This window comes from Engystomops pustulosus, chromosome 9 (genome assembly GCF_040894005.1).
Source record: "Engystomops pustulosus chromosome 9, aEngPut4.maternal, whole genome shotgun sequence".
Lineage (NCBI taxonomy): Eukaryota > Metazoa > Chordata > Amphibia > Anura > Leptodactylidae > Engystomops > Engystomops pustulosus.
Genome location: NC_092419.1, coordinates 17,328,070 through 17,343,190, shown reverse-complemented (window position 1 = coordinate 17,343,190; position 15,121 = coordinate 17,328,070). Strand labels below are relative to the sequence as shown.

The following is a 15,121-nucleotide window of genomic DNA, read 5'->3' as shown; positions in this document are numbered from 1 at the left end:
TGCGCCCCTCAGCCCTGCTACATCTGCGCCCCTCAGCCCTGCTACATCTGCGCCCCTCAGCCCTGCTACATCTGCGCCCCTCAGCCCTGCTACATCTGCGCCCCTCAGCCCTGCTACATCTGCGCCCCTCAGCCCTGCTACATCTGCGCCCCTCAGCCCTGCTACATCTGCGCCCCTCAGCCCTGCTACATCTGCGCCCCTCAGCCGAGCTACATCTGCGCCCCTCAGCCCTGCTACATCTGCGCCCCTCAGCCCTGCTACATCTGCGCCCCTCAGCCCTGCTACATCTGCGCCCCTCAGCCCTGCTACATCTGCGCCCCTCAGCCCTGCTACATCTGCGCCCCTCAGCCAAGCTACATCTGTCCCCCTCAGCCCTGCTACATCTGCGCCCCTCAGCCCTGCTACATCTGCGCCCCTCAGCCCTGCTACATCTGCGCCCCTCAGCCCTGCTACATCTGTGCCCCTCAGCCCTGCTACATCTGTGCCCCTCAGCCCTACTACATCTGTACCACTTCAGCTCTGCTACATCGGCCCCCCCAGCCCTGCTACATCTGCGCCCCTCAGCCCTGCTACATCTGTGCCCCTCAGCCCTGCTACATCTGTGCCCCTCAGCCAGGCTACATCTGTGCCCCTCAGCCAGGCTACATCTGTGCCCCTCAGCCAGGCTACATCTGTGCCCCTCAGCCCTACTTGTCAAGCAGGGGGTGTGGCCTGAGGTGAGTGGCTTAACTCACCTCATAGCAGGTATGCTCGGCCTGCTAAATTGTAGTGAGATGTAGATGAATGGATTAGACTCTAGAATACCGAGTGCAGCTTTAAATGTGACTGGAGCAGAAGTGATGATGCAACAGCAGAACAGTGAGTGCAGCTCTGGATGTGACTGGTGCTCTGCTACACTGTGACTCTAGAGCTCTAGCTCCACAGTTGCCTGAAGCTGAAGCAGGAAACGTCTTGCAGATCTGGTTGTGAAACAGTCGGTTATGTCATCATCTGAACTTCTGACAAGATTTATGAAACAGGAGATTTTTTTTTTTTTTACACTTTTTTTTTATTGAAGATTTTGCAAATACAAAATAAAATTTTTAAGACCTTTTTTTTTTATTACTAAAACACAAAGATTAGTGACAAAAAATGGAAAGGCGAGCGTCGCAGAGGAGATTGCAGAGAGAGATGTCCTGGCATGTGACAGCCCCAGACTACACAAAGATGGCGGCCGGCAGTGGGGAATGTCAGTCTGCCTGCTGGGAGTTGTAGTGCAGAGCAGACGGCCACTTGATTATACACTGACACATTATAAATATTAGGATGCAGTGGCCGCCAGTGCGCAAAACCGTACCGAGTAGAGGGGGGGGGGGGATTAACCTCTTACTGCCTCGCCCCATGAAGTGTGTGTAAATTACGGAGGAATGTGTGCAATTCAGGCGGCAGTTTGTGGGTGACCAATGACCATCAGATGGCGATAAGATCATATTACATTACAAAATCCTCACACCACCACCAGATGGAGCTATAATCTAGGTAATTTTCTCACTCTACCACCAAATGGCACCATTGTGCGGGTAATTTTCTCTGGCTACCATCAGATGGCGCTGTATTACAATGCTGACCCCTCTGATTTTCTCCAATATACGTGTCCCCCCCCCCCCTTATTTCTGCTCAGAGGCGGGGGCACTATTGGAACCTTATAGATCATGTTCATGTTCTGGGGTATCTGTGGGGAGGACGCACAGTCAGGAATGTCGGAGGATTTTTGGCTGCTGCAGCTTTATGATACATGAAGATTGTCGCAGCAGGACGTGACCCTGGAGACTGGAAGAGACAGTCACCCACGGGCTGCACCGTTGAGGACTGTCTCTCTACCTTCAGAGCTCATGAATGTCTATTAAAAGGCACCGAGGGGGCGGTCCTACAGAGGGGAGGGGCTTGTACCTGGAGTGTCCCGCCCCCATGAGATAAGACAACAGGAATTCCGTAGAACACAAATATGATACAACATTGGACCAGACGCTATGACGTCACTCGCCGGCCTGAGCACCAGATGGCGCCGCGCGGGTTGGAAGACAAATTTTTACGCAATTAAAATCATCTACATCCTTCAATGTTATTGACCTGCGTTGGCATCTAAGAGTTAATTTTGGCACAGGTGGCGATGGCGTTATGACACGGGAGAGGGGGCGGGGCTCACTTCAACCAGACAGCGAATCATTGCTGCATGGGGAGGAGTTAAGAGTTTAGGAGTGAAGCTTCTGGGACGCCCTGAAAAGCTCGGAAAGTTCTGGTCCGATGTGGAGGAATGGCGGCTTCACGCATTCTGCTGGGCCAACGCCTCGGCTTCCTGCGGACAGAGAAGAGAGAAGATGATTGGTCAGAATTGTCAGGGCAGCTGTAGGGAATAGTGCATTGTGGGCTGGACGGACCTCTGCATCTACCAATCACGTTCTCGTGTGATGTGAGCGTAGACACTACGGGGTTAATGCTCCTACAAGGAAGAAGCTGCAGATATAGTCGACCTTGACCGTGGATCTTTATATATCTGTAGCCGGGAGCGGCCGGGGTCATCGGTGCAATCACCTGCCTCGTCTGCACCGGCTGTGTGTGATTGGGGGGGGGGCCTCTACCGAAACCCCACATCCCGAAAACAGGGGGCGCTGTTGTTACCTTTGATCCCGGAGGAGGGGTCAGTCCCAGGAACGTATAAACCGTATTGTTCTCTCTGGCATCGAAGAAAGCCTCGTAATCCTGAGGGCGAGAAACAAGACAGATGAGCGAGATCCTAGACCCCCAGATCCTCAGGGGCGGGGATTCATTTAACCACTCCCCTCATAGGCTACTTATCACAGCGGAGGGTTTGTTACCATGTGCTGTACATGTAAAGAATCAGGCTCACAGTTGGGGAGCCCGAGGTGGAAAAAAAACAAGTCCCTCCTGATCTAATACTTGTCACAGCTGAGGATATGCTACAATGGATCAGTGTACACAATCTGGGTTAAAAACAATCTGTCCTGATACATTGTAACGAGCCCTCAGCTGTGAGAAGGGCAGGTGGCTGCTCTGTTCACCGTCTGGCTGCAGTAGTGACCACCATATATACAGAGCTCTTTTTTTTTCATTTTAGGCAATTTTCACAAGTTTAAAAGAAAATGATGAGCACAGACCACCCCTTTAATTTAAAGGCAATGTAACCCTAGAAATGAATGACACCAGGAACCAGTAGATGATCTCCCCCCAGCTTTGTCTGCAACGATTCCCTACACAAAAAGCCCTGCAGAGAACACAGGGTTAATCTCCTGCTGATCTCAGACTAAAGCAGAGGGGAGGAGCCAGGAGCGGGGGAGGGGCAACTGTCAGTTAAGTTTCCATAAATCAATAGTACAAGAGAATATAAGAAACTGGAAGATCTCACCAGAACCTCTCTCCAATCTCCTCTGCAGTATAACATAAGAGACAATACAAGTTTCTATCTCACCCCAAGTGCTTTATTCCCATCAGTACAAGTCATTGCTTCTCTATAACATCCTGTATGACCCTACAGGCAGAGAGAGACGCTGCTGGAGATAATAATAGAAAGGTTCTATCTTTCCCCATGTGCTTTATTCCCATGGATAATACAGGCAGGGCTGGGACAGATAGAAGGCACCAAGGGCGTGCGCCCGGGGCCCCCACCACTTACCAGAAGGCAGGGGCCTCCACTAGAGCCGCCAGCTTGCCAAACCAGCAGAAACCAGACACCTCCTGCTGAAGATGGCCCCATGGTTACAGTCCACTCGGTTCTGATGTACCAGAGTTCAGGGGAAGAAGCAGCAGCTGCTGGAATGATCCAGTAATATGTCCCCTCTGGAGGAGAGATAATTATTGTGTCCAGTAGGTGGCAGCATTGCTTCCTGCTGGCCGACAGCATGGAGGAGCTGGACGGAAAGAAAGAGGAGGAGGCGGACGAGGGGGTGATGATCAGCCCTCCACCTGCTCCTCTGCAGCCCTCAGCAGGTCAGTGACTTTGGGGATAGCCTCCCTGCCCACCATATACAGGCAGCTGTATTCCATCTTTATTCACCCACATATTATCCCCCCCCCCCTAGCCCCCAGCTCCTGCACCCCCTTTTCTATTTATATTACCACAAAAACTCTGATTCCCCCATCACATGTAACCTGCCCCTCTCACATGTAACCTGCCCCTCTCACTCCTATCACATGTAACCTGCCCCTCTCACTCCTCTCACATGTAACCTGCCCCTCTCACATGTAACCTGCCCCTCTCACATGTAACCTGCCCCTCTCACTCCTATGACATGTAACCTGCCCCTCTCACTCCTATCACATGTAACCTGCCCCTCTCACTCCTATGACATGTAACCTGCCCCTCTCACTCCTATCACATGTAACCTGCCCCTCTCACTCCTATCACATGTAACCTGCCCCTCTCACTCCTCTCACATGTAACCTGCCCCTCTCACTCCTATCACATGTAACCTGCCCCTCTCACTCCTCTCACATGCTATTCCTGCCCCCCTGACAGGAACTTTCCCCTTATACCCACTAAAATCAGTGCTACTGGGGGCCCCGTGACTATATTGGCTACAGCGGGGGCCCCCGTGACTATATTGGCTACAGCGGGGGCCCCGTGACTCTACTGGCTACAGCGGGGGCCCCGTGACTCTACTGGCTACAGCGGGGGCCCCGTGACTCTACTGGCTACAGCGGGGGCCCCGTGACTATATTGGCTACAGCGGGGGCCCCGTGACTATATTGGCTACAGCGGGGGCCCCGTGACTATATTGGCTACAGCGGGGGCCCCGTGACTCTACTGGCTACAGCGGGGGCCCCGTGACTATAGTGGCTACAGCGGGGGCCCCGTGACTATAGTGGCTACAGCGGGGGCCCCCGTGATTATATTGGCTACAGCGGGGGACCCGTGACTATAGTGGCTACAGCGGGGGCCCCGTGACTATAGTGGCTACAGCGGGGGCCCCGTGACTATAGTGGCTACAGCGGGGGCCCCGTGACTATAGTGGCTACTGCGGGGGCCCAGTGTGGGCAAGTAGTACTGGCACCCAGTGTGGGCAAGTAGTACGGGCGCCCAGTGTGGGCAAGTAGTACGGGCGCCCAGTGTGGGCAAGTAGTACGGGCGCCCAGTGTGGGCAAGTAGTACGGGCACCCAGTGTGGGCAAGTAGTACGGGCACCCAGTGTGGGCAAGTAGTACGGGCGCCCAGTGTGGGCAAGTAGTACGGGCGCCCAGTGTGGGCAAGTAGTACGGGCGCCCAGTGTGGGCAAGTAGTACGGGCGCCCAGTGTGGGCAAGTAGTACGGGCGCCCAGTGTGGGTAAGTAGTACGGGCGCCCAGTGTGGGTAAGTAGTACGGGCGCCCAGTGTGTAGTATCACGTGGTGTAGTATTTCAAGATCAGAGACTACATTTTTTTTCATCTGCGCCTGATCCCTGGTAATAAAAGGTTGAGGAGCTCAGCGATAGCCATAGGAGCAGGGCTCTTACCCCGAGGTATTGGTCATCATTGAAGATCTGGGGGGGGAGCGGGATGCCACTCGAAGGCCGGCAGTTCTCCGGAACATTCTCTCTCATCCACTTCCGATTTTCCTCATTGGCAGCGATGTCCATCTCTTCATATTCAATCTTCATGGCATCAAAGAGACCCAAGATGGTCTGCTGCTGCTTCTTGATCTGGAAGTCACATGCAAGGATTACAGCTTATTACAAAGGCCAAAAGTAATGAGAAGATGCAGGGAACGGGCCGGGGGGACGCCGGAGCTGCAGGGAACGGGCCCCGGGGACACAGGAGCTGCAGGGAACGGGCCCCGGGGAAGCAGGAGCTGCAGGGAACGGGCCCCGGGGAAGCAGGAGCTGCAGGGAACGGGCCCCGGGGAAGCAGGAGATGCAGGGAACGGGCCCCGGGGAAGCAGGAGATGCAGGGAACGGGCCCCGGGGAAGCAGGAGATGCAGGGAACGGGCCCCGGGGAAGCAGGAGATGCAGGGAACGGGCCCCGGGGAAGCAGGAGATGCAGGGAACGGGCCCCGGGAAAGCAGGAGCTGCAGGGAACGGGCCCCGGGGATGCAGGGAACGGGCCCCGGGGACGCAGGAGCTGCAGGGAACGGGATCCTGGGACGCAGGAGGTGTAGGGGACAGGCCCCCCAGCGCAGGAGGAGCAGGAGACGGGCACAAGCGCTGCAGGGGATGGGCCCCCGGGAGCAGGAGCAGTAGAGGAAAGGACACTAATATATGAAGCTGGCACTTTCAGAAGCACATAGAGGCGGCATAAGTGGGCACAGGGTGGGAACACAGGGGACATCTTGTAGCCAGAGGAGATGATTTCACGTCCTGTGATGTTATACAGTTTTCCTGGGCAGTGCTGAGAGTCCTGGTGCCGGGGACATTACCCTTATAAGGACTGGATTTCCCCCTCCTACCATAGACTGAGACACAAGCTCACAACCTCCTAATAAGGAGACACTACATTCCAGGGAGTAGTACTGTGCACCTAGAGGAGACGGGGAGTAGTACTGTGCACCTAGAGGAGACGGGGAGTAGTACTGTGCACCTAGAGGAGACGGGGAGTAGTACTGTGCACCTAGAGGAGGCTGGGAGTAGTACTGTGCACCTAGAGGAGACGGGGAGTAGTACTGTGCACCTAGAGGAGACGGGGAGTAGTACTGTGCACCTAGAGGAGGCTGGGAGTAGTACTGTGCACCTAGAGGAGGCTGGGAGGAGTACTGTGCACCTAGAGGAGGCTGGGAGGAGTACTGTGCACCTAAAGGAGGCTGGGAGGAGTACTGTGCACCTAGAGGAGGCTGGGAGGAGTACTGTGCACCTAGAGGAGGCTGGGAGGAGTACTGTGCACCTAGAGGAGACGGGGAGGAGTACTGTGCACCTAGAGGAGGCTGGGAGTAGTACTGTGCACCTAGAGGAGGCTGGGAGTAGTACTGTGCACCTAGAGGAGGCTGGGAGTAGTACTGTGCACCTAGAGGAGGCCGGGAGGAGGACTGTGCACCTAGAGGAGGCTGGGAGGAGTACTGTGCACCTAGAGGAGGCTGGGAGGAGTACTGTGCACCTAGAGGAGACGGGGAGGAGTACTGTGCACCTAGAGGAGACGGGGAGGAGTACTGTGCACCTAGAGGAGACGGGGAGTAGTACTGTGCACCTAGAGGAGACGGGGAGTAGTACTGTGCACCTAGAGGAGGCTGGGAGGAGTACTGTGCACCTAGAGGAGACGGGGAGGAGTACTGTGCACCTAGAGGAGACGGGGAGGAGTACTGTGCACCTAGAGGAGACGGGGAGGAGTACTGTGCACCTAGAGGAGACGGGGAGGAGTACTGTGCACCTAGAGGAAACGGGGAGGAGTACTGTGCACCTAGAGAAGACGGGGAGTAGTACTGTGCACCTAGAGAAGACAGGAGACGGGCAGTACTAGTGCCTGTCCCCGGGGCCCCTGGTGTGCTGCAGTGGGGGGCCCCACTCATACACCGGTCTCTTTGACGCTGCAGTTTCCTGGCAGGAAGAGGTTGTGACTCACAGTCCACGTTTGGTCGCCCAGATCAATGTGTACATGGCCCTGCGTGGTCATAGATCACAGGGACGTCTGACATGACATCAGATGACATCACAGGTCACATGACAACAAGCCAGATCATGACATCACATGTAATCTCTCTCCAGGTTTCTAACAGGTATGGGGAGATTTACCCATAATGCAATCCCAGCAATGGCTTTGGACCCCACACATTCTACTGTCCCCCGCATGAAATTAGGGACACCCCCTGTTATCAGCCGTATAACCTGTAAGTAAGTAGAAGCCCCTCCCCCACCGACATCACATGTACCCGGACCGGCAGATGTTCTCCCCACAGATCTATGTGCTGAGCAAATACAGCGACACAAAGATACGAACACACCCCTCTACACAGCAACCACCCCACACAGACCGTACGGGGGAGACAATCTATTACTCTCTGTTATCAGCCATTTCATCCTGGGGAGAGGAGACTGTACAGGGGGATACAATCTATTACTCTCTGTTATCAGCCATTACATCCCGGGGAGAGGAGACTGTACAGGGGGGATACAATCTATTACTCTCTGTTATCAGCCATTTCATCCTGGGGAGAGGAGACTGTACAGGGGGGATACAATCTATTACTCTCTGTTATCAGCCATTACATCCCGGGGAGAGGAGACTGTACAGGGGGGATACAATCTATTACTCTCTGTTATCAGCCATTTCATCCTGGGGAGAGGAGACTGTACAGGGGGGATACAATCTATTACTCTCTGTTATCAGCCATTTCATCCCGGGGAGAGGAGACTGTACAGGGGGGATACAATCTATTACTCTCTGTTATCAGCCATTATATCCCGGGGAGAGGAGACTGTACAGGGGGGATACAATCTATTACTCTCTGTTATCAGCCATTATATCCCGGGGAGAGGAGACTGTACAGGGGGATACAATCTATTACTCTCTGTTATCAGCCATTACATCCTGGGGAGAGGAGTCTGTACAGGGGGGATACAATCTATTACTCTCTGTTATCAGCCATTTCATCCTGGGGAGAGGAGACTGTACAGGGGGGATACAATCTATTACTCTCTGTTATCAGCCATTTCATCCTGGGGAGAGGAGACTGTACAGGGGGATACCATCTAGGTAGGTCAGAATTATATTTTGGGGTACTTTCTCCTGGCCGGTGCCCCCTGTTGTGTCCTGTATACTGGGGGTGCCAGTAGATGTGGCGGCCGGCTGAGGATGGGGGAGGATGTACTCGCTCAGCTCTATAATTCATGGCAGATGTTGGAGGCTTCCCGCCCTCTTCAGTCACATTTTATTCAACAGTAGATTCTGCTTCTGGGAAAGCTGGGTGTAGGACCCGTTAACCCTTGATGTTGTGCACATGTAAAGCTTCAGGCAGGCCAGCAACCATGGTAATAAGCAACATGGCCGCCATGACTAGTCACTAATGCACTGGCTGTATCCGGAGAGACCCTGGCAGCCATATTGTCTGTCACTCAGCTTTCCCAGGCATGGATACATCTCCTCACACTGGCTTCCTAACCATAGTAATCAGGATGTCCCCTCACTACTGTCCTGGTGGTCTGAGCTATCCCCGGTCTTGGTGTCCGTAACCTGAGAGACAAGAGACACGTCCCGGGTGTCAGCGCAGATTTACAGGGCGACTCAGGCACAGCCGCCGCCACCCACATGTTATGGAAATCAGCGACGCTTTACTGCTCCCTCATAAACATCAGTCACAAAGGAACAAAGTCACAGCCGAGCTACAGCTCCCGACCCATCAATAAAACGAGAGCAGAGGGAGGACGGTACAGGAGCCACGCACACCACAGAGCCGTGAGGGGCGGTACTAGGGGGCCACGCACACCACAGGGCCCCTCACATGGACAGCCCTGGGGGCCACGCACACCACAGGGCCCCTCACATGGACAGCCCTGGGGGCCACGCACACCACAGGGCCCCTCACATGGACAGCCCTGGGGGCCACGCACATCACAGGGCCCCTCACATGGACAGCCCTGGGGGCCACGCACACCACAGGGCCCCTCACATGGACAGCCCTAGGGGCCACGCACATCACAGGGCCCCTCACATGGACAGCCCTGGGGGCCACGCACACCACAGGGCCCCTCACATGTACACACAGCGGGGTCCCCCCGTATATCAGCCCTGTACATGTACACACAGCGGGGTCCCCCCGTATATCAGCCCTGTACATGTACACACAGCGGGGTCCCCCCGTATATCAGCCCTGTACATGTACACACAGCGGGGTCCCCCCGTATATCAGCCCTGTACATGTACACACAGCGGGGTCCCCCCGTATATCAGCCCTGTACATGTACACACAGCGGGGTCCCCCCGTATATCAGCCCTGTACATGTACACACAGCGGGGTCCCCCCGTTACCCCGTATATCAGCCCTGTACATGTACACACAGCGGGGTCCCCCCGTATATCAGCCCTGTACATGTACACACAGCGGGGTCCCCCCCCCCGTATATCAGCCCTGTACATGTACACACAGCGGGGTCCCCCCCCTCGTATATCAGCCCTGTACATGTACACACAGCTGGGTCCCCCCCCGTATATCAGCCCTGTACATGTACACACAGCGGGGTCCCCCCGTATATCAGCCCTGTACATGTACACACAGCGGGGTCCCCCCGTATATCAGCCCTGTACATGTACACACAGCGGGGTCCCCCCGTATATCAGCCCTGTACATGTACACACAGCGGGGTCCCCCCGTTACCCCGTATATCAGCCCTGTACATGTACACACAGCGGGGTCCCCCCGTATATCAGCCCTGTACATGTACACACAGCGGGGTCCCCCCCCCCGTATATCAGCCCTGTACATGTACACACAGCGGGGTCCCCCCCGTATATCAGCCCTGTACATGTACACACAGCAGGGTCCCCTGTATATCAGCCCTGTACATGTACACACAGCGGGGTTCCCCCGCATATCACCCCTGTACATGTACACACAGCGGGGTCCCCCCCCGGTATATCAGCCCTGTACATGTACACACAGCGGGGTCCCCCCGTATATCAGCCCTGTACATGTACACACAGCGGGGTCCCCCCGTATATCAGCCCTGTACATGTACACACAGCGGGGTCCCCCCCGTATATCAGCCCTGTACACGTACACACAGCGGAGTCCCCCCCGTATATCAGCCCTGTACACGTACACACAGCGGAGTCCCCCCCGTATATCAGCCCTGTACACGTACACACAGCGGGGTCCCCCCGTATATCAGCCCTGTACACGTACACACAGCGGGGTCCCCCCCCCGTATACCAGCCCTGTACATGTACACACAGCGGGGTCCCCCCGTATATCAGCCCTGTACATGTACACACAGCGGGGTCCCCCCGTATATCAGCCCTGTACATGTACACACAGCGGGGTCCCCCCGTATATCAGCCCTGTACATGTACACACAGCGGGGCCCCGACGTATATCAGCCCTGTACATGTACACACAGCGGGGTCCCCCCCGTATATCAGCCCTGTACATGTACACACAGCAGGGTCCCCCCCCGTATATCAGCCCTGTACATGTACACACAGCAGGGTCCCCCCCCGTATATCAGCCCTGTACATGTACACACAGCGGGGTCCCCCCCCCGTATATCAGCCCTGTACATGTACACACAGCGGGGTCCCCCCCCCGTATATCAGCCCTGTACATGTACACACAGCGGGGTCCCCCCCCGTATATCAGCCCTGTACATGTACACACAGCGGGGTCCCCCCCTGTATATCAGCCCAGTACATGTACACACAGCGAGGTCCCCCCCGTATATCAGCCCTGTACATGTACACACAGCGGAGTCCCCCCCCCCCTGTATATCAGCCCTGTACATGTACACACAGCGGGGTCCCCCCCGTACATCAGCCCTGTACATGTACACACAGCGGGGTCCCCCCCGTACATCAGCCCTGTACATGTACACACAGCGGGGTCCCCCCCGTACATCAGCACTGTACATGTACACACAGCGGGGTCCCCCCGTATATCAGCCCAGTACATGTACACACAGCGGGGTCCCCCCCCCGTATATCAGCCCTGTACATGTACACACAGCGGGGTCCCCCCCTGTATATCAGCCCAGTACATGTACACACAGCGGGGTCCCCCCGTATATCAGCCCAGTACATGTACACACAGCGGGGTCCCCCCGTATATCAGCCCTGTACATGTACACACAGCGGGGTCCCCCCGTATATCAGCCCTGTACATGTACACACAGCGGGGTCCCCCCCCGTATATCAGCCCTGTACATGTACACACAGCGGGGTCCCCCCGTATATCAGCCCTGTACATGTACACACAGCGGGGTCCCCCCCTGTATATCAGCCCAGTACATGTACACACAGCGGGGTCCCCCCGTATATCAGCCCTGTACATGTACACACAGCGGGGTCCCCCCGTATATCAGCCCAGTACATGTACACACAGCGGGGTCCCCCCGTATATCAGCCCTGTACATGTACACACAGCGGGGTCCCCCCCCCGTATATCAGCCCTGTACATTTACACACAGCGGGGTCCCCCCCCCGTATATCAGCCCTGTACATGTACACACAGCAGGGTCCCCCCCGTATATCAGCCCTGTACATGTACACACAGCAGGGTCCCCCCCGTATATCAGCCCTGTACATGTACACACAGCGGGGTCCCCCATATATAGTCACAGCCTCTCACCGCTGTGGATCCGGAGCAGCTTGCGATATACACTTTAATGACCATCCTGGCCGCTGTTCTGTGATGCAATGCTCTGCTGATGTTCTGCTGCTGCTCTGCTAATGCGATGCTCTGCTACTTTGTTGCTGCGATGCTCTGCTGATGTTCTGCTGCTGCTCTGCTAATGCGATGCTCTGCTACTTTGTTGCTGCGATGCTCTGCTGATGTTCTGCTGCTGCTCTGCTAATGCGATGCTCTGCTACTTTGTTGCTGCGATGCTCTGCTGATGTTCTGCTGCTGCTGTGCTGATGCGATGCTCTGTACACTGGGAGGTTCTGTGGTTTTTTCTTCAATAAACTTTATTTCACGCAGGAGCGCAGACGTTGCACACACTGCTGGGAAATGCCTGGTCTGCTGCTTAACCCCTTAGTGCCTGGGAGATCCTGGTGGATGGAGTTAACCCCTCAACACACGTGGATATGTCTGGTGGCTGGAGTTAACCCTTGGTGCCCAAGAGATCCTGGTGGCTGAAGTTAACCCCTTGGTGTCAGGGGATCCAGGCGGCTGGGGTTAACCCCTTAGAGCCCAGGGTATCTTGGTGGATGGGGTTGACCCCGTGGTTTCCCACTCTGTACAGGAGCTCCCCCTAGTGGTGAGGGCGAGGGTAACACACTTGTCATTTATGAGATCAGAGATCCACCACCAACACATGACACATGATTATTGTGGTCATGTGATAACAGGAGCCAATCCCTAGGCAGACCTCCATAGAGGACCTTAGACACAGGGGGAGGGGCCTTGTTCTAGACATAAGGGAGGGGTTACATCACATGTAGTAGTCACCCAGGATCAGTCCCTGACTGCTGCTGTGATTTTTGGCACAGCCTCATCTTATTTATCCTGTGTCTTGGCAGAGCTGAGCTGTGGACAAACATCTCCGTGAAATCCGGTTAACGCCTCTGTCTGCTTAAAGGGATGGTCCAGTTAATATGCCAAACAGATAAGCAAAGCCTCCACCTGACGTCTGCAGCGCTTCTTTACATCCAAACCCATTCTGCCCTGGTGCTGCTCCCACAGCTGAGGGTTTGTCATAATGTATCAGTGTTGGTATGGAGTCTGGTACAGGTGAGAGATCTGTGCGGCTGCAGTGTCCCATAAAGGGCGGAATTCCACATGGAATTTTTGTTGTGTTTTTAAACACGGGGTGTGGCCAAAAAGTGCTACAAAGTGTTTAAAAGTGCTACAAAGTGTTTAAAAGTGCTACAAAGTGTTTAAAAGTGCTACAAAGGTCCTATGCCGATTGGGAATTACCCGGGAGGATGACTGGTCCCATTATGAAACTATTTTTCTGAAGGAAGCTCTGGACTTGGCCGGTAAGGCCATTGCTATACGCTGTATGGCTGATCGCTCTCAGTGGAAGAAATTGGTTAACTTGACTCTATCATGCGAGAATATAGGGGCACATTTACTTACCCGGTCCAAGGAGTTCACAGAAAATGCATTGTCCGACGATCATGCCCTGTGCCGCGATTCACTAAGATCGTGCGCCCGATATCCTGCATGTGTCGCTTCCCCACTCAGGTCCCCGGAGTTCACCTTCTTCTTCCTGATGTATGTAAGTGCATTGTCTTGTGACACAATTTGAAACTTAAATCCTGCGCTCAGTCCGAATCAGTCGGATCGTCCAACGGCACGCACTCCCTCATTTCTGTTACATGAAAGCAGCACAGCTGTGCCAAAATCCGATCACGTGCGACACAGTCCCAGCGCAAAGCCCTGTTAAATACCTGTTAAAGCTGCGCAAATCCCAAAAACCGGGAACAGTCCGACAAAAGTGCGAACCGCGACCCTTAGTAAATAAGCCCCATAAGGCCCCTTTCACACTTGCTTTTGACGCGCAGAACTTGCATTGCACTCTGACCCATTGGGGCAGATTTATCAAGCTGTCAGAAAGTCAGAATATTTCTAGTTGCCCATGGCAACCAATCACAGCTCCCCTTTAAAATATTCATGAGCACTGGTAAAATGAAAGCTGAACTGTGATTGGTTGCCATGGGCAACTAGAAATATTCTGACTTTCAGACAGCTTGATAAATCTGCCCCATTGTCTTTTCAGACTAGCATATTTTTTAACACGCGTTGAAATCTCGGCATGCTCTACTTTTGCAAGTCACGTGCGTGAAAAACGCACCATACAAGTCTATGGAGATGCATCAAAAACGCATTGCACTCGGAGACATACGCACGTCCAATGCAAGTGCAATGCGTTTTTCACGCAACAATTGCCATAGAAAAGATAGAGCTCAGTCCTGAGTCCTTTTCACTCGCATTATCTGCGTGTGAAAAACGCATTGAAAATGCGCATGAAAAACTGAGACACTGAACAAACTCTGACAGAAAACTGATTGAACTCTGATGCAAAATATCAGTTTTTCACTGACCAAACCCTGATCAGACTCTGACGTGATCTGCAACGCAAGTGTGGAAGGGGCCTTATATGTATAAGTTGGGAAAGGAGTTTTAAGGTTATCGCTTTTAGGCAGAATTCTTCACGAATGGCGATTGACTACATTATGATGTACTGTACGTTGTTATTTCTGATGAACCTCAACTAATGTTGCCTGTTTTATGATGTTGTTCTGTTTTATTCATGTGTCAATAAAGTGATTAAAAAAAAAAAAAAAAGATACAAAACTTGTCATGTGGGAATCTCTCAAACTGGATTGTCTGCTCTGATACATTGTAATGCTCATTTTGGGAGGTTTATGTTGTGTGGACTCCACCTTCCTTATCAGAGGCTGCAGACATCAGGCCTGTCCTGTGTGAACACTCACTGATAGCGCTGGAGCTGAGCCATCAACATAAAGAGACACAAGACGTATGCAAACCAATAAGTCTGCGGAACAAGG

The 15,121-nt window shown here is 54.0% G+C and overlaps 1 protein-coding gene across 2 annotated transcripts; it reads right to left on the bottom strand.

Annotated features, from left to right (window-relative positions):
- Window positions 1-1,047: 1,047 nt before the first annotated feature.
- On the bottom strand, window positions 1,048-12,398 carry SH3BGRL (SH3 domain binding glutamate rich protein like). Of its 2 annotated transcripts, none has more exons than XM_072124512.1 (4): window positions 12,234-12,398; window positions 5,487-5,672; window positions 2,659-2,739; window positions 1,048-2,335 (listed from the first exon to the last, which is right to left on the bottom strand). In XM_072124512.1, the coding sequence occupies exons 1-4, from the start codon at window positions 12,276-12,278 to the stop codon at window positions 2,303-2,305; spliced, it is 345 nt and encodes a 114-aa protein (XP_071980613.1). In that variant the 5' UTR covers window positions 12,279-12,398; the 3' UTR covers window positions 1,048-2,302. The 2 variants fall into 2 exon arrangements, with proteins under 2 accessions (XP_071980613.1, XP_071980612.1); XM_072124511.1 differs by lacking the exon at window positions 12,234-12,398 and adding an exon at window positions 6,242-6,346.
- Window positions 12,399-15,121: the final 2,723 nt, after the last annotated feature.